Source organism: Chinchilla lanigera, unplaced genomic scaffold (assembly GCF_000276665.1).
Source record: "Chinchilla lanigera isolate Chin_1 unplaced genomic scaffold, ChiLan1.0 scaffold00061, whole genome shotgun sequence".
Lineage (NCBI taxonomy): Eukaryota > Metazoa > Chordata > Mammalia > Rodentia > Chinchillidae > Chinchilla > Chinchilla lanigera.
Window position 1 is genome coordinate 2,018,834 of NW_004955462.1, and position 22,855 is coordinate 2,041,688.

Genomic DNA, 22,855 nt, shown 5'->3' on the forward strand with positions numbered 1-22,855 from the left:
TACAGCTTACAATTATATATGAATTTTTAGGCTGATGTGTTTTAATATTTGCTATTTAGTGAAACAGAAGAAAACTGGTGTCTATTTTCTAATCAAGCCTTTTTAATGTAGAGTTGACAGAACATGCAGAACATGTAGAGGTGATTTCATAGAAGTAGAGAGTAAAAGAGTGGTTACTAAAGGCTGGCTTTTAGTGGTTACTAATTAGGTACTACTTCAATGTGAGAAAAATAAGCCCAAGACTAAATGCTGCTATAGTCTCACTAAAAAAGCTTAAATGCAAGCCTATAAAAGAATCAAATTGTTTCCAAATAACCATGCTACAGAAAAATGGCCAAGGGCCAAGGACGTAGCTCAGCAGTACAGCACCTGCCTAGCAAGCACAAGACCCTGGGTTCAAGTCCCAGTACCAAAAAAAAAAAAACAAACAAAAAATGTTCAAGAATATTATCTAAAGAAATACAAAAATATCCATAATCAAATGAGAGAAAATTCAAAATGACTGGTAGTCAATCAAAACTTACTAGGCATACAAAAAGAGCAGAAAATACTGCACATAATGAAGAATAAAAATGATAAAGTGATAGAAATAAACACTTCAACTGTATGTTCAAAAAATCTAGAAGACTGAACACAAGCTATGAAATACATAAAAATTCAAATCAAGCTTGTAGAGATTAAAACTATAATCTTTGAAATACGGAAAAAGCACACAAAATGAGATTAATATAGATTAGATGCTGAATAAAAAGTAAATTTATAGGCAAAGCAAATTAAATGAAAGTTTTCTTTCACTCACAATGAAAGATGAAGGCAAAATATAATGAAATATAAACAAAATATTATGAATATCATGTTGGTCTAGAGTTCTATACCCAGCAAAAATATCTTTTAATAATAAAGATTTTTTTCAGTGAAATAAAGATGTTTTAAAGACATAAAAAAGCTAAAAAATTCATTAGCAATCTACCTGCATTATAAGAAATGTTATAGAAAGTCTTTTAGATCGGAGGAAAATGACAGATGGGGCGTATAGTGAGGACAAAGAGCACTAAAAATATACACTATTTTGAAATGTATGTAACTGTCTTGAAATATACTAAGAATTATGAATTATATATTGAGTTATATATTATATATTGAAACATAGTGAGAATAGCCAGAGCAAATTTTTTAAAATAAAGCCACTATAATACTTGCAGGAATACAGGACTCACTTCCATTTCTGGATTCCAAAACAATCTTACAGATTTCAAGTTCATCTTTTTTTTAACAGCTTTGCTTTACAATATTGTTGGTTAGCAACATTTTTATTTGGACAACTAAAAGTTACTTTGTGCTCCATTTTCCTGTTTTAACCATGGCAATTTTATTTTTTAATATACAGATTTTCCTTTCAAAAGGCAAAACTTAAAATGGAAATTGTGTTTCCATATGCCATAACAACCAATCACAACTGATGGGTTTACCTGTTGCCCAGAAGAATCTGCAGGAAATTGAATACGAGGCTTTCTAACTCATCAGGCTCACAAATTCTCACTGCCTCAGACCCCCTGGAGTGAACTCTAAGTTCTAAGTATCTGTCAGGTCCACAGAATTAAGTGTCCAGCTTCTAAGGATGAGTAAAACTGATTTATTCCTCCAAAAGAAAGCTTAACTTTTCCCTTCAGCATGCTTTAATGAAGCCTCATCCATCCTGCATGCTCAGGCAATGAGTAATTTCTGGTAAGTGAATGTTTTGGAAAGCTGAAAAATTACAAAAAAATCTTTGTCTTCTTGCCTTTACAGAAAATCCACCAAATCTTCCCTGATTTCCTAAATTATAAGACCATGTTGAAGAGTCTCACTTCGCTGTTTTATCAAAATGAGCCCCAGTGTGATGACTCATACAGGTTATTTTGCCTTTACTATAGCTATGTGATGTCTAGGACTGGTTCATATTCATTACAACTATCTTCACTGTCCCTAGAAATAGAATATCTGTGCAAACCAGCATACCTCTATCAACATCCCACACACACCACCATTACTGCTCTTGTGCACTGCACCCCTACACAAGCATGTGGCTAATCACAACCTCTCCCTTTCTTATCATGTGTTCCTTCTTTTGTATTTCACTGTTTTTTTCTGGACTTTATTACCTGAACAGTAAGATCACATTTTGTAGCTATTTTATTAACTAATAAGATTAGTTTTTATTGTTATTAATCCTTAAAATTTTTGACATTTCTCAGGAGACATTAGTGTTACAGAATAACAAATCATTTCCTAACCATTATAGACTTGAGGGCACCAGGTTATTTGCGAAAAGTATTGGTATTCTTCAGAAACTTGAGATTACTAAGGAGTAAAAAGAACAGTATCACAATTTTATGCTATGATGAAGTAAAAAACATGAGTAAAAAGTTTTAAAACCATATGAATATACTGAATTATATGAAGAGATATGAAAGGCTATAATGAAATAAAAATTCCAAATATTTGTTTACATTGGCTTTAATTTCCTGGGAGTCACCTATGCTGTAAGTACAGTGCTATCTGCTGGAGACACATAAACAGGACCACCTTGGACATCAATAAGAAAGACATACTTGAGTACATAACAGGAAATCCATGGAACACACACACTCACACAAAGTTATATGCTAGTCTAGTTTCTGGATGGATACTTTTGAGCTTTATGTCTAATATTTAAAAGAGAATTACTGTTAAAACTTACTTAATATGGTGTCATAATAATTACAGAGATAATATGTGAAGGCACTTGGCAAAAGCCTGTTCTATAACAATGCTTGTTATAATTAATTATAATTATTATCTTAGTTCTTCAAGAATCACTTTGTATATTTAACTTTGTATATAAACTTGTACAGGACCACATTTAAATAAAAATATTATTTTCATATAGCTATGGTATATTTATGAAAGTTGATCAAATTAGCAGACAAAAATATGTAACAAATTTTAAAGTACATATGCTATATCCTACAACCAATATGAATCAAACTAGAAACTACCATCCATTTAAACACAAAAAGCAAAACCCAAACAATCCAGCTCTGGTAGTGGGCAACTAGTAATGCTAGAAAAAGAATACTAACCAACAGGGCTCATGTGATTAATTTCATCAATCACAACTAATGGGGAAACAGATCTCATGCATTATTGTACATGGAAAGAATCTGTCTTAAATAGAGCCAGCTATAGCTATTAAAAACTTAAAATGTAGAACTCTTAATAGCCAACAATTTATTAACCTAATAAAAATATATCAGCTCCAACATACCACAAAATTCTGTAATACCCAAAAAATGTACATAATATGTTTTTTAAATAACAGAAAGCTCCATTTCTAAAGAATAAGTTAACCAATTATGCTGATCCAAAGAGAAGTACCCAAAATTTCAAAATGTTAAAAAATAAAAATCCAACTGTGAGTAGTGCATTCAATGATCCCATTTAAAGAGGAAAAATGTACATTTAATAATGATGTGTAGAAGAAATGGCATGATCAAAAACTACAGTGAATGTTAACATTTAAAAAAAAATTTTAGTACAAGACACACTACCATTAATCCCCCTCACAGTACTCTCCCCTGCCCCAAACATACTTATCCCATCACCTGTGCCACTTTCTGAAGCAGCTCTAGAAGTCCTCTTTCGTGAGTGTCTTTAGTTGCACTCTCACAGCTGTCTCAATGACCCAAATCAATTTAATACATTTGCTTTTCATGGTTATTTTGACTTTGGGGAAGAGTCAGAAGTTTCTGGGTGCCAGATTCGATGAATAAGGTGGGTGAGGACATACAATTCTGACACTTGTCTTTCCACTGGATGCCAGTGTCAGCATTCACTGTTTTTTGATCACACCCTTTAAAGACATTCCCGAAAGAGGATTTCCAGAACTATGTTTGTTTGTTTGTTTGTTTGAAACAGGGTCTCACTGTATAGTTCAGGCTGGCTTTGAACTCACTATAGAGCCCAGGCTGGCCTGGAACTTGCAGCAGTCCTTCTGTTTCAGCTTCCCAAGTGTTGGGACTACAGCAGCATATCACCACACCCGGCTCCAGAACTATTTCAGAAAGTGGCAAGAACAATGAGGTAAGTGTGATTGAAGTGATGGGGAGGATTCTACGGAGCATTAATGGCAATGTGTCTTCTATTGCAAAAATTTTTTGAAAATGTAAACATTCACTGTTTCTGATGATCACCCCTTGTTTATGAATACACAGTTCACAGAAATAAAGTCACTAAGGATATCAAAAGATACTCATCCTCACTAAAACACTATGAAACACATTGAATTTTATAGTTTGAATTAAAAACACAATTATGCACTATTAAGAAAGAATATTTCTGGTTTTTTATCTTTATCAAGTCAGTTTGTAGAAGGTAAAATTAACACGAAAGTAATAAACTTCCTCTCTTACTAAAGACAAATGTCATAAGTCATTAGCTTATGACATTTGCCTTTACTATAGCTATGTGATGTCTAGGACTGGTTCATATTTATTACAACTATCTTCACTGTCCCTAGAAATAGAATCTCTGTGCAAACCAGCATACCTCTATCAACATCCCACACACACCACCATTGCTGCTCTTGTGCACTGCACCCCTACACAAGCATGTGGCTTATTAGCATTTGTATAGTTTTCCTTCTAACTTCATTCATGGATTTATTTTTTTAATTTTCTTTTTAAAAATACACACACACACACACACACACACACACACACACACACACTGCATTTCTGTTTGTTTGCATCTGGCCCTGTGCTTCTGAATACTTTTTCTACCTTATGATCAAATAATTATCAAGTTTTTGCTAATATACAGTTTTATCTCCTTGAAGTATTGAGGACTGAATCTAGGGCCTCAACATGTTAGGCAAGTGCTTCACTACTGAGCCCCATAATGTTTTTATGATTTAATTTCTTACACAGAACCCTTTAACCTATTTGGAATTCACTCTAGTAGGCATTTTTTCTCATTTTTCCCCCAAATAACTAACCAGTTATTCTAACTCTGAGTGGCAAAGTTACCCCTTCAAGCAACTCACACTACTGCCTCCACCAGGACTCCCATGGTGACCACCTGAACCCTGACCAGCCCCTCCCTGGCTGTCCTCCACACAGCTTTCCCTCCCCACCAGCCTCCAGCACCACCCACCTCAAAATCTGCTCTACATTCTACACATACAGTGTGTCACTCACTTAAAACCTTCCTATGGCTTTCCACTGCACTTGGGATAAAATCCAAACTCTTTCATATGCTCACAATTAGGGCGGTCACAGACTTCATCACTGAAATAGGGAAGCAACTGTGAAAGAAAGGCTCTTAATAATGCTGAGACCACAAGCACAGACCTGATTGTGCTGGCCAAGCCCTCTGCAAAAAGCTCAAACGTGTGGCTCTAAACTCTCATCCTCTCCTCTTTAACAAGGTACCGTCCAGCTAAGCAAAGCTTACTTTGCATCCTCAAACTTTGCAGGTTTTCCTTTACCCAAAATATTTCTTTTTCACATCCCACCCCCAACTCCTCTGCCTACTTCTAGGTACCTTGGACTCATTCAAGTCCAAGGTACAGTAGTTTTCTTCAACAACACCTCCACCCTGGCCCAAGTTTGGATTTAGGATGATTCCTATACATTCTGTATCATTTCCACGTGTTTCCTCTTCTTACCCAGTATTTCTTCATTAACCTATCTTCTGGAAGTTGGATCCAAAGGGCCTGCCACACAGTAAGCATCAAATAAATATCTAAAGATGAATGAATGATCTCTCTCTATTAACATTTACAAATTACCAAGGAAAAGTTACAGAAGTTTTTAAAAAGCATTGGAAGGTCTGTAATTGCCTATAGAAGTGACATTCAACATGATGGCAGTTAATAATACAAATGACTTCAGGGAATGAAATGTTAAACCTTGAGTCAAAAATGAAAGAAACATACTTTCTTCTCAAGATTGCCTCACCATGGACTGGCACAGCCAACTGAAATGTCACATGTCTGGAATCTCACCTCTTTCTGCATAAACTTCTCAAATATACATTTTTCATGTGACTTTCCAACCATTTTTTAATCACACTGCTATACAAATATAAAATAATCCATATAAAATATTTTCCACAAAATGAAATTTAAGCAATTATTAAGAAATTTTATCAAATAGATCTGCATATCATCTAACTCATGCCTTCCTCTTGAACCAAACACTAGTTTCTGTCCAGCATTAATCCCTGTTTTATTAGCTATTCCATTTTAAATATGGCTGAGCAAAATAGCAAAATTCTTTGTTTGAAACACATTAAAGAGTTTAACAAGCTCAACTTATCCTGCTCTGGTTGATATTAATTCTTACATGGAGTCTCAGGACAAATGAAGAAATCCTGAGAGTACTCTTAAGCTATGAAACTCGTTTTTAGAGCTCCTAACCTTCCGGCACACTGGTCTTTAAAACCAAGCAACTTTTCTGTTGTTCTCTGAGGAAAAGATTTAATCAACCTCCTGAACCATCAATTACCTTGCATCAATTACCCCTGCATTATTATTTATAGCCCAGTTACCGTCTATACCAACTATTTGTATACTTACATTTACTTACAGAGGTTAGATATTAGAGTCCATGCATGTTTTTACTTCACCTTTGATTTAATACTTTATTTTATTGAATATAAATTTAAAACCTATCTAGCATGGTTTCAAAGAACATTTTGCCAAGAATGTAAAGGCCAATTTTTGTACCTAGGCAAAAATTTTCATGTAACACTCTATATATGTTTACCAGTGATCATCATAAGATAATTAACCATTTTAATTATGGAATTCATATGTAGTTTTGCCTCATGGAATAATGTCTTATACACAACTCCTGTATGCCAAGTTCAAAATGTATCTGATGTATACACATGATGGGATTTTATGCATTAGTGATCTCAGAGTAAGAGCAGGAAAAATATGAAATGTCTTCTCTACACAAATCACATCTGGAGAAAAAAATAAGTGATAAACTTGGAAGGAAATGGCTAGTACAGAACTGAAGTCTTTCAATATTTTACAGGTATTTTATACTGAAAAACTGCTTTGTTCTGGAAAAAGGCATGATATTTTGAAACATGACTTGGTAGAGAGGCAGAAGATGGGGAGATAGAAGGCAGAGAAGGAAGGAAATGCTGAAATAATTCTATAGAAAAACAGATAAATGTGTCAAATATATTGAAATACACTTGCCACGTAAAAGAAATCTAAACAAAATCACTAGCTGGTTCTCTATTCGGTACTCGTAACTTCATCAAAAAGGAAAACAGCCAGGTGTGGTGGAGCACACCTGTAATCCCAGTACTACAGAGGCTGAGGCAGGATTGCTGCGAGTTTGAGTCCAGCCCAGGCTACAAATTAAGTTCAAGGCCAACCTGAACTGCATAGGGAAACCCTGTCTCAAAAAAAAAAAAAAAAAGGAAAATAACCTTGAAGCTACATTATATTTGCCAAATTAAATTCTGAGCTTCTCAAAGCACTGTGCAGTTTGTCACATTATAAATTTTAAAAGTTCAATTCTTCTTCTTTAATAGGATTTAGGTTATTAAAATATTGTTCACTCTTTGAAAACACATTTACTTGGAAATTGATGCCTGAGACAATTCATCTGAAAGCTCAGAAAGTGGTTCTTTTAGAAGGTATTTATTGCAGCAGTAACATGTCCTCACCTTCACATTGGGTTTTGACAGTAGTTTCAACAGCTCTCCGATCTCACTGCTTAATGGCTTGTTCTGAAGCTCTTCGGCCAGCTGCAAGGGAGATTACATTGACATACATTAAGTTTAGTGAGAGCGTTGTGGGGTTTCAGCGCGTCATAACTGAGACTGTTCTGCTCAAGGCTATCACTTTCCAGTGTTTAAGAAGTCAGCATGAAAGAAAGCAGACCGTCCGTCAGTGCTCTTCTTTCCAGGCCCTTAGTACACTAGATTCAAGTCCCAGCTCTCAGCTGAGTACAACTTCAGCAATCATATCAGCCAGATCACTTTCTGATTTATTGCAAGAAGGGCAAGTCCCAGCACATTATCTGCATGAAGGGTCTTTGTATGCAGACAAAGGACCATTTGTAAAAAGAACTGGATTGAGCTCTGACCTGGGGGGAGGGGTCCTGAATGAGGTGGTGAAATCCATGGGGTTTCCAAAAGTCCACAGTAGCCGGGCTGCTTACAGCTGGGGTAAAAAGAACTTGAATGCTCCTAATAGAGTAAATGACCTGAAACTTTTATTATGTTTACCTATACAGACTAAGAAGTCTGTTAAATGTAAACCAAGTGAATCATAAACCTATAGTAGTCTGATAACTAAAACTGCTCACTGTACTCCATTGTGATCATCAAAAATTCCCACTGGTTGGTTGTCTATCTAAAGAAAGAATTGGAACTTTAAATCTTCCTCGTGTTCTCCATTAAGAGATTCTCAATGTTCTCACCACAAAGAAATGATGTATGTTTGAGGTGGCGAACAAGCATATAACACTGCATCTCATAAATAAGTACATTTATCATTTGCCAATTAAAAATAAAATGAAACTTCAAAAGATCTTCCTGTGAAAATTTCCATCAATTTTAGGCTACAGGTAAGGCCATATGAGTTTAAAGAAAAAAACAAGACTCAAATATACAGTATATAATTCAAAATATATTTTTAAATTTTAAAACAATTATTAAAATTTCCATTTGCGTCTATTGTTTCTGCCATGCTGAAAATAATGATTCTTATCTTTGGAAAAGCACTTTTCTCTAAGAGAAGCTCATAATACACATAGGAAGTAGAATCAGAGAAAATTGATTGATTCATTAATTGCACTACAAAAACCGCGTTTACTTTTCCAACACAATATGTTTACAGAATTTTTAAATTACAAAAAGGAACAAAAGGCTCTTTGTATTTTAAACTATTTAATGTACAGTATATTTTAACATTTAAATATATTGCTCTGATGAATTAGAAAACAACCTTACCCTGTTTATGGAGTAGATTCTAATTTTTCATTTAATTAATAAAGTTGTTACTTTTTCAGTGCTGAAGATTAAATCCAGAGCCTTCTACATGCTGGACAAGAACTCTATCACACAGCCATGCCCCAGCCTCAGATACTAATCTTTAAAGACAGCAATTTTATAGTAGGCTTAGGGTTCAATTATATTGTTTTCTACCAAGTGTTTCCCAAAATGCTCAATAGTGTTTTGAAGCTGGTTTTTAAGGGTTTTTCAAGTTGTAACTGCCGTTTACTAGAACAACTATATTGATACCTTTATTCTCCTTCATCTCAAAAGTTTTGGTTCTACAGTACAAAAGCAAACCTCCAAGTTAAGCACACATATTGAACATACTTGCAGTGTCTGTAGATAAATGTGTGGGAAATGAAAAGGGAAAATGCTTGAGGACTAAATACAGCACACAACTTAGATATTTGCTATATATGCTTTACTTTCTAAATTAGAAAATAAAAATATATCAAAGGAAACCAACTCCAGAAGATGGCCAATCTTTCTCTTGATATAGCGTGACCCTGATACTTTACTAAACAGAATTGCAGTTTGCTTTATGATAATAAAACAAAAAAAAATTTAAAGCAACAAGTAAGCTATAGGGTAGAGTACCGCTCACTGCCACACACTAAGTGCCCTTCTGGCCTAGCTGAGTGTCCCTCACAGTTTATCCAGGTGTGTGCTCAATTCATCCAAGTCTGAAAGTTAACAGTGGGCATCAGCAAGAGAGTTCCCCTCCCCCAGGCCGAAAATAAAATTATAGCTACAGGAAATTAACTACTCCATCAATGCCAACTGCTTCTAAAATTTATTTTTTGGTTATGAAGGTAATTTGGAAAGGTCTAATATCCATAAATCATTACTAACCCTTATAATCCATTTTAAAAACAATCCTGTCTTCTTATGTATTTCATATGCCTCATTCCTTTCCTAGTACCTGTCATTTTTTAGACACTGTCAGCAATATAACTTATCTCATTTGTCTTTATTTCTCTAAAGCATTCCCCTTGTCTGTGACTTTCTCAGAAAACCAATGCCTGACAGCTTCTCCCTCTCCACAGAGTCTCAAGCCTAAAATTTCTATTACGTAGTTACCAAGGCAGAACATGAGCAGAGCTACACGCACAATTTTCAGAACAGGAAAGTGAATGAAAATCAACATAATATCATCATAAGCTTGGTGATGACAGGACTTTTGGAAACATCTGCAACTTCTTCTGGTTTTCAGAGGATCACACACATCTGTCTGCACTGGGATGGGTTTGGCCCCAGCCAGGTCTGCAGCAGACACATCCCTCAAGCTCAGAAAGGCACACTTACATCATCGGCCAGGGCAGCCGCACCATGCAGAATGGGCACTGGACTCTGCTTCTCATAGTAGTGGAGTTTTTCATGAATCTGGGAGAAAACCAAAGGAATGTGAGCTCACCTGTTAGCAAACATAGAGTTAAATACGTATTTTTATAACTGTAAATAGAATCGAGAGCCCCTGAGCTTATCTAAAGTCATGTGTTTAAATAAACCTACAGTCGGTTCACATGTATAATTCATCTATTATTATGTCCAATGTTTACAGTGTGGAAGCAAATGGAAAAAACATAGTCATCAAACAGAAAACACATAAAAACTCAGTCTTTGCTTTTCCCCCTGAATAACAATGTAAGGTTTCTGAAATCTGCAATTTCTAAAATACATCACTTCAATACATCAAGGGTCAGTTGTACTCTATTCTTGCTAAGGACATGAACTAAAAATAAAGAGAAGCACTAAAATGGAAGCTGCATTCTGACCGGTCGGTGGATAGCAGCTGCCACGAGAGAGAAAGCTGGTGCCTAACGCACCTAGGTGTCAGGTCCAGAAAGACCTCCCAGGAGCCTCTTCCTCTGACTCATTACTCACTTTGTTCCAATTGCTAACTCCCCACCAAAGTCAAATGGCAAAGAAACAAAGGGGTGTCTTATAACTACAGATATTTCTCACAACTATTTTTGATAAATAAGATCATTTTTCATATTGTAAAACAAGATATATGGTAAATAAATAATTTGATATTCCATTTTCCATTATGACCCAAGAAACACAAAGGTGAGAATCTAATGGAATGCAGTATAAAGCAAATTGAGAACCTTAAAAAAAAAATCTCACAGTATATGTTAAGAAATGAAAGACACTTTGAGAAATCTGTAACTGTCCGTACTTAACTTTAATCTAGTTCACTCTTACGTAGGTGTCCTTAGTATCTTGTACTTCAAAACTCACTCCAGCCTCTTCTTACCTAGAGCTGAAGAAAACTGTCCTCCACTATATATGAAAAAACAGTCACACCTCACAATTTCCTGTTTTTAATAGGTATCCAATAATGCATTCTTTAATTATACTCAAAGCTATCCAGACTTTCCTGTAAAAGTCTGGAAGACAGATTTTATTTTGATTAGCCAGATGCTATGGCTAACAGAAGATTCTATTACCTTTTTGGCAACTTGGTATGAAATGTAAAGCAACAGGGAAAGAATTTTGACAGTTATGATATTACCAGGATAATCAGGGCAAAATTTTAACTTACTACTTTGGAATCTTTAAACATTTATCATATCAAGGTAATAAAATTTAAGGAATACAAACTATAAAAAGAATAAGATTTGATCTAAGAAACTACTAAAGATTTATTTTAAATAAAACCCAGACATACGAAAAGCTAAATTTTGTTAAAATAATTATCAAAACTTAGGTCACTTCAACATATAAGCTCATAGAACACTGCACTTATCCTGTAATAAAACTCATCCAGTCTTTTTGCAATTACTTGTGTAAATGTACGCTTCCTTGCTATAACATATCAGCACTGGGATACCTATATAACATTTGTTAGCAATACGAGCACTATAGTCTTTAATGTATTTCATATTTTCATTTCTTAGCCCACAAGAACACAGAGGGGCAAGTAGTAAGATGGAGTCATTTTACAAATAGGCAGACACATGGGAATGAAATAACTTGCCACATTCCCACAGGTAGCAAGAGTCAAGGCTGGGTTTTAAAGCTTCCCGGACATAGGTCAGTGTCAGAGCTCATAATTAGCTCTCCTGCCTCTCAGAAGACCATCCCTCCTGAGTTCCTCACGACAGCCCTCCCTGCTGAACGAATGTGCCCGTATGCAGGGAACCAAAGAGTATAAAGAGAAAAATGAAATGAGTAATAACGGTTCACAACAGCTAGAGGAATACTGGTGGTTCCGCTTCATCTCTATTCCTCATCTTTACTTTCTAGTGGTTTTAACTTTTCCTGGATTAACTTTTATTAATACCATAATTATATTCTAAAATCACATGGCACAAGTGAACACATTATTTCTCCACTGACTTTGCTTCTCCTGAGTGTCTTTTTTAAATCAGAATTTTTTATTTTTTTTTTTAAGACAAGGTCTTGCTATGTAGTACAGGCTGTCCCTGAACTCACTATGGAACCCAGGCTGGTCTTGAACACACAGTGATCCTCCTTCCTCGACCTCCTGAGTGCTGGGATTACAGGCGAGCACCACCATACCTGTATGTCTTTTGAAAACAGTTTTGCCAGGGATATGGCTCAGTAGCACACATCTGCCTGGCCAGTGCGAGGTCCCGAGTTTGATTCTTGGTACAAAAAGAAAAAAAAAAAGTTTCACCTTCAGTTTCACCTTCATCATTTTGTCTAGCTCCGGACCAAGTAAGTGAATAGCATACCCTCACCTTGCCAACCCCTGCACTTTGTACTATCTCAAGATGTTCTACATGTTTTCCTAGAATTTCAAAATATTGTCAACCGCATGTTGATATGTGTGCTACTTCACTACATAATCTTAAAAATTAAATTGGCAGAAAAGTATAAAGATTTATTCTAACTAATTCTGAGCTATTCACTGTTTCTAAAAATACAGAAATTCTAGTCTTTATTAGTATTTATAATACCAAAGGAAGAAAACAATTTTTAAAACAAACAGCTAACACTTATAGACATCACCAAAGGCTGCAAAGTGAAACTCTCTGCAGTGTTCTACAGCTGGTTGTCAAGGTGGGTGGCCACTGGGCACAGGCAGCTGCAGGGCCCTTGCACTATGGTTAGAGTCCTTGGGGAACCGACTTTTTAATTTTATGCCATTTTTGCATATGGGTAGTAGCTTTCTTGTTGGAGAACATGACAGTTTCATATTACACTCTATAATTTATTGTTGTATCGCAGAAAAAAATCACTACGATATAGTTTGGCAAATTTTCCTGAGTGGCAACATTTTAGAATGTACTGGGCAGATGTATAATCAAAGAGGTGGCTTAATCATCATTAAGCAAACTAGCACCCATCATTAAATATAAGATACAACCAAACTTGCAAAATCTCACTTATTTTAACTATTTTCTGCTGCAGCTTCAACCACATAATAATAGTGTACTTCCTTTTTCTCCCCTGAGCTATACAAAGAGAAGAAGTTGAGAGAAAAAAGGCATTGAGGATAAAGATGTCTGACACCTGATTAAATTAACTTCTTATGATGGAAAAACATTCAAAAGCAAAAATCATAAAATAATGACGTGAGAGAATTTAAAATACCCTATTTAGAAGAAAGGACATTTCAAAATATTTATACACTAGGTTCTATTAAACAGTACAGATGTATCAGTCCATAAGCATTTGTTTTCTATATTAACATTGTAATCAAAAAGGTCAGTTAAATTACAAATAATTTCGGTATGCAATAAGTTCTTATGAGAAAGCTACAATTACTTTCACTTACAAATTTAATTTTAGCAAGGGAATCTAATGTCAATAATTTTTTTCATTTTAAAAATAAAAGGAGGAAAACATAGATAGACAACCTTTTACAAAATAGCAAAAGAACAGTACAGACAATACAGAGTTACAAACAAAGTGGTAAGAAATTAACAATGCTTCTTGTATTACATATTGATATCTTCAAAGTGGTTTCTCATGAAAACAGATAGAGACATGCAATACTGATCAATCAAGGACTCATTGTGATGTCAATAATTTTAATTATATATTATAGAGGTTTTTTTTAAAATGAAGCTTCAATAATCAAAGTATGAATATAGCTTAGTAGCTGGTCCAATGAGATCATTTGTGTTAAATCTCTCAATGATGTGTAGAGACACTGCATTAGAAAACTGCCATGGTCTTCTGAACTGTATCAAATAAACCAAAGCTGTAATCCTTTTCCTGGTTGCTAAGTATCAAACAAGTACTGAAAATAACTTCTCAGGAGTCTGAATGTCTACTGTACTAACAGTACTCATTCTGGAATTAGCACTCACATGCACTCTCTTTTCCTCATTTGAAACATGAAAGCAGAGGTAAGGGAACTCTGTTGCTTAAAAAAGAAAATCAATAAGAGACAGTGACAACCAAGAAGAGCTGGAAATTTCAAAGTATGTTGTGAAAAGAGTAAAAGAAAAGACTCTTTTTTAAAAAAATAATGATTTAATCGTCCTCCAATAGGAAAAATTGGCTGTCAAGAGAAATAGCGCTACTAGGACTAAGGTCCTAAAACAACAATGCAACAAACAGGGCAGAGGCAATGGTGGTAACTGCACACCTTCCTTTCCGTTTGACACCACTAAGCTCTCTTTTAGTTCATTTTCTTGGTCAACACCTCCAGGGAAAAAAAGTAATAAAACAGATGAGACCACATCCTTTTATGCTCCTATCTTTAATGTGATGAATTTTGATTTCACATTGCTGTAGATGCATTCTAAATTTATCAAGAATTTTTTACAACAATGAATACTCAATTTCATTGTCTTTTCAGCATATACTATGGTGTCAGTATTGTAACCCACTATGGAATTCCACTCACTTATATTTTATTTAGAATTTATACACCAATATTCACAATTGAGACTGACATTTACTTGAGTTCTGCCTTTATTGGGTTTAGGTACCAATGTTGTAGTCCTTTCAGTATTTTGAAAACTATGAAAGCTTTCTATCATTTAACGTGCTCTGAAAATATCCCCATAGAACTGGAATACTCTCTTCCCTGCAATACTTGGTGGCATTTCCCTGCAAAAATAACGCTCTGATACTTTTTTTCTCTTAAAGAGGAAAAACAGGAAAACAATAAAATAACAACAACAAAGACAAGAACAAAACAACAGAAAAACAATAGAAACAATACAGGATTTCAAAACAAGATGATAGGAATTAACAATGGTTGTTATATTACATATTGTTATCTTCAACGAAGTTGCTCAGATTATTAGATGTAAGAATGCAATACTCATAAGTGAAATAAATGAGATCCACATGTGTAAACATCATATTGTCTCCCTAGTGTAAGAACCTGAAAGGGTAAATAAAACCCAAATGGTACAACAGATATTGTGAAAGGGAAAGTAATTGCTCAAAGGGAAGGAATGCTCTGATACATTTTTAAGAAGTGCTTTATCACCCAATTTTATTTCTTCTGGCTTATTAATAGTAATTTCTCCATTTAGATTTTTCTGTCTGCTCTCTCCATTGCAGAAAATAGCTCATTTAAATATTTAATCTGTCTTTCAAGATATTTATCTGAATCTTCTTAAGTAAAAGAATCTCTTAAAATTATTGATTTTCCTGTTACCTACTTTTTTTTCCATTACTATTTCTTCTTTCGTGAGTCTATTCTTCCTCTACTTCTCCCTTTGTCCCCCTTCATTAAACAATATTATTTACTACTCTCTTGAAAGAATCATTATTTTTTCACTTTTGTTTTCTACTTTATTTTTCTATTTTATCTTAATTCATTCCTTCTTTCTTCATGCAACTGAACCCCATTTAAAACTGATAAAAATGATATATAAATTATGAGGAAACAAAAGATAGGGCCTACTATTCTGAGTCTTGATCATTTATAAAATATTGACTGAAATATTTCCCATTCTAGGGAAAAGATTTTCAGTTTCAATTTGAAAACAAAATATGACAAGACTGCGACTCTAATCTTTCTATTTAGAAAAGTAAGCTAGGGAAGAGAAAAGAATACATATATGGAAATAGATCTCTTTATTGAGCATTGTTTTATTGCAACTTCAGAAGAAACTCAGTTTTTACAAATATAAGGTTTAGATGATATTGTGCAGCCTAAATTTTTATCAATTTAATTTGTGCCCATACTTTATTACCACTCAAGAATAATCAGTATAGGGCATGAACATCTTGATCGTCTATGCCACTAGTAATGATAAGGTGACAAAGGAAATTAAATCACAAATGAAATAGCATACTTTTCATTCATGTGATGCTTCTAAATTTCCTTTTTTCTACTTTAGTCACAGTATACAGTGCACCATTTTTAATCTTTAAACATTCTTAAAACAGTCTATTGATTTTCCCTTTTGGAAACTTTAAACATTTTTTAAAAACAAAAGAAAATATGTTAAATATATACATGGCCAGCATCAAAAGCCAACTGAAATTAACCTTATATATTTGATTTGGATAACTTATGATGTAAGTTATAAAAGATACAGCCAAAGACCCACCCTTCCATCCTTTCCCTCTTCCTCTCTTCCAACAAAGCAAAAGAAAACAAAACTTATGCTGAAATTAATTAGAAATTCTCACACACATTTTTACACATTAGGCCATATATGCATCTATAAACAATATATGGCTTTTATGTATTTCTTTGATTACTTAAATAGTTCTGTTTCCTCGGCAACTATATTTTTCACTCAATTTTATATTGATTGTAACTAGAAAGGTACATATAAATCTAGTTGATTCATTTCAAGCTGAGAAATATTCTATCACATTAATTAACAGTTCTTCTATACCACTCTGTGACCAAAGGACAATACAGTTGTTTCTGCTCTTTTGCTATCATACATCCCATTACAAGAGTCTTCCTGCCTTGGGGTGGACACCCAAAGGTGCGCAGAGCATTTTCTCTCCTCCACACTTTTGATAACACTCGGTGTTATCAGACTTCCTGTCCACCTGATGGCTGTGAAATGGAACCACATAATGGTTTTAGTATATGTGCTGCCGAAGCGAGCACCCACACAATGATTTTGATTTGTATCTTCTCTAATCTAGGCCTTGTCTTTTCCCAGTAGTTTGTGAGGCAGAGGCAGTTACCTATTCCCAACATGAATCCTCTGCTTCCACAGAAACTGAACCTCAACTGAGAGGTAGACAGCTGCGCAGTCACGAGCTCCACTCAGTTTCTCTGCTTGCTGGAGCTGCGCCTGTCACAGACTTAGCTCTCTAGCATGAGAGTGAGTGCAAGTTCCCAAGCCACATGTAGGCTGAGGCATCTAAAACATGGTGTATTTCCTCCAAATCCTTCCCTTCCCTCTACACAGATGCAGATTATTACTAGACTCAAGGAGATCACAAAACCACCACACAGAAAGAAGTGGGGTCTCCAAAATACCTTCTGGAGGAGAGAGACGCATCCCTGTGGCATATCCCCAAGGATTACTGAGTAGGTACACATTTATAGGAATACTGAAATATCACACTGCACTGCACATACCGTTATTACATGTTAATAAAAAGATGTTTACAGAGAGGGAAATATCTACTACACTGATTTGAATATATATATACATATATATGAATAATTATGATAGTGTAACCCATAAATTTGTACAAGTAAATTTTTTTAAAATTTTCTTTTGGGCTAGGGATTTAGCTCAGCAGCACAGTGCCTGCCTGGCAAGCGCAAGGTCGTGAGTTTGATTCCCGGTACTGGAAAAAAACAAACAAACAATAAATAAATAAAATTTTCTTTTGTTTTTGTTGTATTTAAGCCACTACATTTTTTGGACTGTTTGCCAACTGCTTATCCTATCTTAAATAATTCTGTGGCCTTGGGAAACAGAGGTTGTAATCTTAATGCAGCCAAACATATCTAGCTTTTCTTTATGGTTGCATATTTTGCTTCTTAAGAAAATAGTCCCTATCCTAACGTCAGCAGCGCTCTTACACTTTCTTCAAATTATTCCAGTTTTATTGTCTATACTAGTCTTACTTCACGTCCACAAGAGGCTCTAACTTTATCTTTTCCAAAAGGACAGCACCACTTAATCATCTTCTCTTTTGGGGGTAGGGGGATATTAGTACTGGGGACTGAACCTGGGGCCTCGTACATGCTAAGCAAGCACTCAGTGATTTTAGTACTATTTAAAACTCCCACATAGCTGTATGCAGTGGTGAGCAACTGCAGTCCCAGGTACATGAAAAGCTAGGAGCTTAAGGCTAGTCTAGGCAATATAGCAAGAACTTACCTCAAGAAATAAAAGTATTAATGAATTTTTTAAAACAAAAATACATAAGACTCTCACATACAAGTGTTTACATCTGGACCTTCTGTTCTATTCACTGATGTGTTCCTCTTTTAGCCAACACTATCATTATGTTTCTGGACACACTTAATATCCAGTACAGCAAAGCTTGTTAGGCCTTTATCTTCCCTTATGGCTTTTAGGAAAACCAAGTTGGTTGGTATATGCTAGTCTCACTGTCTGTATTCTGCAAATTTTCTTCAAATCTACCTTCTTATTCACTTTTTTTGTTTTAAGCTATTTAATCTTTTTTTTAATCTTAAAAATAAAAAGAGGAAAACATTAACAGACAGACAGCCTTTTACAAAATAGCAAAAGAACAGTACAGACAATACAGTTACAAACAAAGTGGTAGGAAATTAACAATGCTTGTTGTATTACATATTGATATCTTCAAAGTGGTTTCTCATGAAAACAAATACAGACATGCAATACTGATCAATGAAGGACTCATTAACAGTTTCTTTCAGCAAAGAAATAAAAGACAGTAGATCAACTATGTTAACTATCCTGTATATACATACATACAAAATTTCTCCTTCTTTCCCTTCTCTTTTCCCACATCCCAGTTGCCCTTTACCCATTTCACTGAAAAGTTTCTGCACATCTAAAGAAATCACCAGCAGAGTAAAAAGAAAACCCACAAACTTAGAAAAATTTTAATCTCTTTTTTTAATGAATATACTTTTTACCAGGTATCATGGCTCATGCTCATAATCCCAGCACTTGGGAGGCTGAGGCAGGAGGACTGCTGTGAGTTTGAGGCCAGCCTGGGCTACAAAGTAAGTTAAAGGTCAGCCTGAACTCCATACAGAAACCCTGTCTCAAAAAGACAAAAAATAAATAAACATTTTAAATATATATATATACTTTTTATCCCTGTGGCTCAAACATGGCCTGTTTTCAAATATATTTGTCCTCTTTTTCTTCTAATGATTGAGACCTTCCTTTATGTTGTATCATTTTAAATCTACTTCTTCAAGGCTAGAACACCATAGTATAAGGGCTTAGGTTTTTAACCTTGCTACTTGCTATACCTGTCTGTTGGTTGTAACTAAAGGTAAACTATTTTCTCAAGTGTCTTACAAATCGGGTTGTTAGTACATCTTCACATAGCTTTCTAAAAAGGAGTCCTGGGTTCCTGGTAGATCTTTTCAGGAATATTTTTTGTGTCTCATGAGTGGACTTGCAATGTCCCGAGTCACTTTGCTAACTTCATAGTACAAAACTCCTCCATTTGGCAGACAAAAGCAGTAAATCTCAAAGCATGACCAATCAGTCTATGGTCAAAATTCTTAAAGTCAATTTTTTTGTTGTTGTTCGTACCTAGTCCCAGGAAGGGACAGGCCAGCTGCTTTGTCATTTCCCTAAGAAAGTAGCCATAGAAAAATCACCATTTGTGTGTGTGTGTGTGTGTGTGTGTGTGTGTGTGTGCATGCCTGGGTACCAATTTCCCACCTTTGCTTACATTTTAGGAGCCCAGCCCAGCCCAGCCCAGTCCCTACAACACAACTGCAACATGATCTTCAGCAGTTACCAGAAGACAGTTTACCTTTTATTTCTGAAACATGGGTATTTCCCTTACTTTCTTTGAAGTCTATTGATGAATTTGAAAGAAACTGTGCCAGTTATAAGAAACTGCATGCACGAGTACTGGTTTTGCTAATAGCTATGGAAGAACTTTACTGTGGAATAATGAAATTTTCTTTCAAAAAATGTTAATAGTACTGGGGGTTGAACAAGAAGGGGCTCTACCACTGAGCTACAGCCCTGGGCTTCTAAATTTTTTTGTTGTTGTTGTGGGATAGCACCTTGGTAAGGTGCCAAGGCTGATCTCAAAGTTGCAATCCCATGTCAGCTTCCTGAGTAAATAGACTACAGGAATGCACCACCATATCCAGCTTTAAACAACTTGGATATGGCTGAAAACCTGTACTTTCTCTAATATTGGTAACAGTGCAAGTCCAAGACGTATTAATGAATAGAAAACAGTAATAAACTAAAAATAAAAGAATGTTTGCAATTACTCATAATTTCTAGATACATGTAGGGGGGAAAGGCTGGGTTAAGTATTTAATGTAAATTAACTCTTGCTTTTTAACAAGGCAGCTGTCAGTTCATTTAATGCAGCATTATTGTGAAAAGGAGCAGAATCACTTCTTATTTTCAGGAAAAGAATTTAGGTAAATTTATTTTTGACCTTTCAATTTATGTTCATTTGGCTTGTGAGATTCATTTTGTAATGGCTACCTGATCTTAATGCTTCGTGTGTGTGTGTGTGTGTGTGTGTGTGTGTGCGCGCGCGCGCTGGGGAGAGAACTCAGGGCCTTGCGTATGCTAGGCAAGTACTCACTGTGACACATCTCTACCAGCCCAATGCATTTTTTAAGTTGAAAATAATAGCTCTTTCGATTTGAATTACTCTTTGAAGTTACACCAGAGATCTTTATCATGCTTTTGTCCTTTGGCCTTCTGTGTTACATAGTTTGTGAGTATACTTGTGTTCATAAGCACAGTCGAAAGCAAATCTATGAGGCTATACCTTCTCGATCCCACAGCCAGAGATAAACATTAATAGTAGTAATAAAGCCTTTCTATAGGAAACCATGAGGAGCAAATGGCACTTTGCCTTCAGTTCAAGCCAGGGTATTGGCAACATCTGTATTATTCAAGCAGATGAATAATTCTAATGAGTGATATGCTTATAAGTCTTGCAGTATATAAACACCAAAAAATAGTTTTTAGATTGAAGTTAAATTTTTTTTTTCCGGTACCAGGAATCGAACTCATGACCTTGTACTTGCCAGGCAGGCACTGTGCCACTGAGCTAAATCCCCAGCCCCTGAAGTTAAATTATTAAAAAGCAGTAAGACACCAATTTTCGCATGTGGTTGAAAACGTAGTATTTGTATTTAAAATCACTTTTCAGAACATCCCCTCAAAATCAGAGAAAGAAAGTAGCTATGGCCTATTCTGGAATGTTTTTAGCATTTCAACAATGACAGTAAAAAAAAAAAAACTGAAATTATTCATCTAGAAGTATATAGCCTGTTTCACTTTGAAACAATCCATTATTTGTACATATGTCTTTTGCCTCATTCATATTGCAATGATCAAATTTACCATTTTTTAAAAAATCTGTATTTCAGTCTTCATGGAAGAAGTGGAAACTGTTACATTTTGGATCAGAGTGGCAGTGAATGATATTGCAAATGATGCCATGGAACCTGGAGCCTGGACAGGCTTCAACACACTATAAGCAGTGATGAATTATGTTGTACATCTATTTGTAGTTTTCTCTTTAACAAATGAAAATAAAATATATAAATATGTATATTATATATAAATATAATTATATATATACTGTGCATATATATTAGTAACAAAAGATGGAAATGAATTGTCTTAACTAGTGGCAAGACATGTATCTAGAGCATGTGGGTGGGTGGCTTTCAGCTGTTCCATGATCTCCTGGAAACTGTATGCAAGTTGTTTACACATATTTTTAAGAAAATAATCCAATGTGCAGATAGATGATCCACGCTAAAAGGCTTGGACTTATCCAACAGAAAATATAATAAGCCATTAGAGAAGAGGAGACACAGAAGTTGATTTGGGCCTCATTTTCTTATGCAGACTGGGGTGGGGCTGGGTGGGGGAAGACTGGAAACAGAAACCCAGTGAAGAGGGTCAGTGCCATGTTAGATCCTTCTGAGGGCTCCTCTGGATTTCCTTTCCTTTTTTTCCTCCTCTCTTTTCTTCCCTTCCCTTCTCTTTCCTTTCTTCTGTCAGCAAAAGAGATTTTGAATATGGGGCCTTTGCCCTAAGTTATATCCCCAGCCATTTCTTATTTTTAATTTGAGACAGAATCTCACTAAGTGGCTTAACTGCCCCAATTGGACTCAAACGCAATCCCCATGCCTCAACTTCCTACAGTTCTGGGCACCCAAACCTGTGCCACCACAACCCATCCTTTCTTCTTCTCAAAGGTCAGATGGACTCAGGCAATTTCTGTGTCCTTTAGGTTCCATTTGCATCATCTGCTATGAAATAAGCTCGTCCCAACTGCCTTTCTCTTCATTGCCCCCAAAACAAGCAGACAGGCCCATTCTGTTTTAGGGATTTCTCTGTTATCCACATGGGGGAAAGTGTAACAGGAAGAGTAAAGGAGAGTGTAACAGGAAGAGTTCACAAAATTTTCGGTTTTAAAAGAGTATCAAGATAACTTACTGAGATCCTGGAACTCATTTATATCTGATTTTAAATCCCAATTTGCCACTTCCTTGCCATTAGGCAACTTCCTTAACTTCCTAAACCTTAGTTTCCTCATATTTAGAATAGGATGACAATATTACCGACTACATGAGTGTTATTATTAAAATTAAATAAAGTAACCATTTAAAGAAAGAGCTTCATGCCATCCCTGGAAAATAGAAAACACACAATAAATGCTAATTTACTGTAGTCATGATTACCCCACCACTCTCCATTGGTTCTTCATATAT

General features: G+C 35.3%; 1 protein-coding gene across 2 annotated transcripts in view; it reads right to left on the reverse strand.

Moving 5' to 3' along the window:
• Mpp7 (membrane protein, palmitoylated 7 (MAGUK p55 subfamily member 7)) overlaps positions 1-22,855 on the reverse strand; it is a 221,110-nt gene that overhangs the window by 85,470 nt on the left and 112,785 nt on the right. For both annotated transcript variants that reach the window (XM_005398108.2, XM_005398109.2), the window contains exons 4-5: positions 10,351-10,428; positions 7,711-7,791 (exon numbers count right to left, since the gene is read on the reverse strand). In XM_005398108.2, the coding sequence (XP_005398165.1) occupies positions 7,711-7,791; positions 10,351-10,428 (159 nt within the window). The remainder of the gene's footprint in view (positions 1-7,710; positions 7,792-10,350; positions 10,429-22,855) is intronic.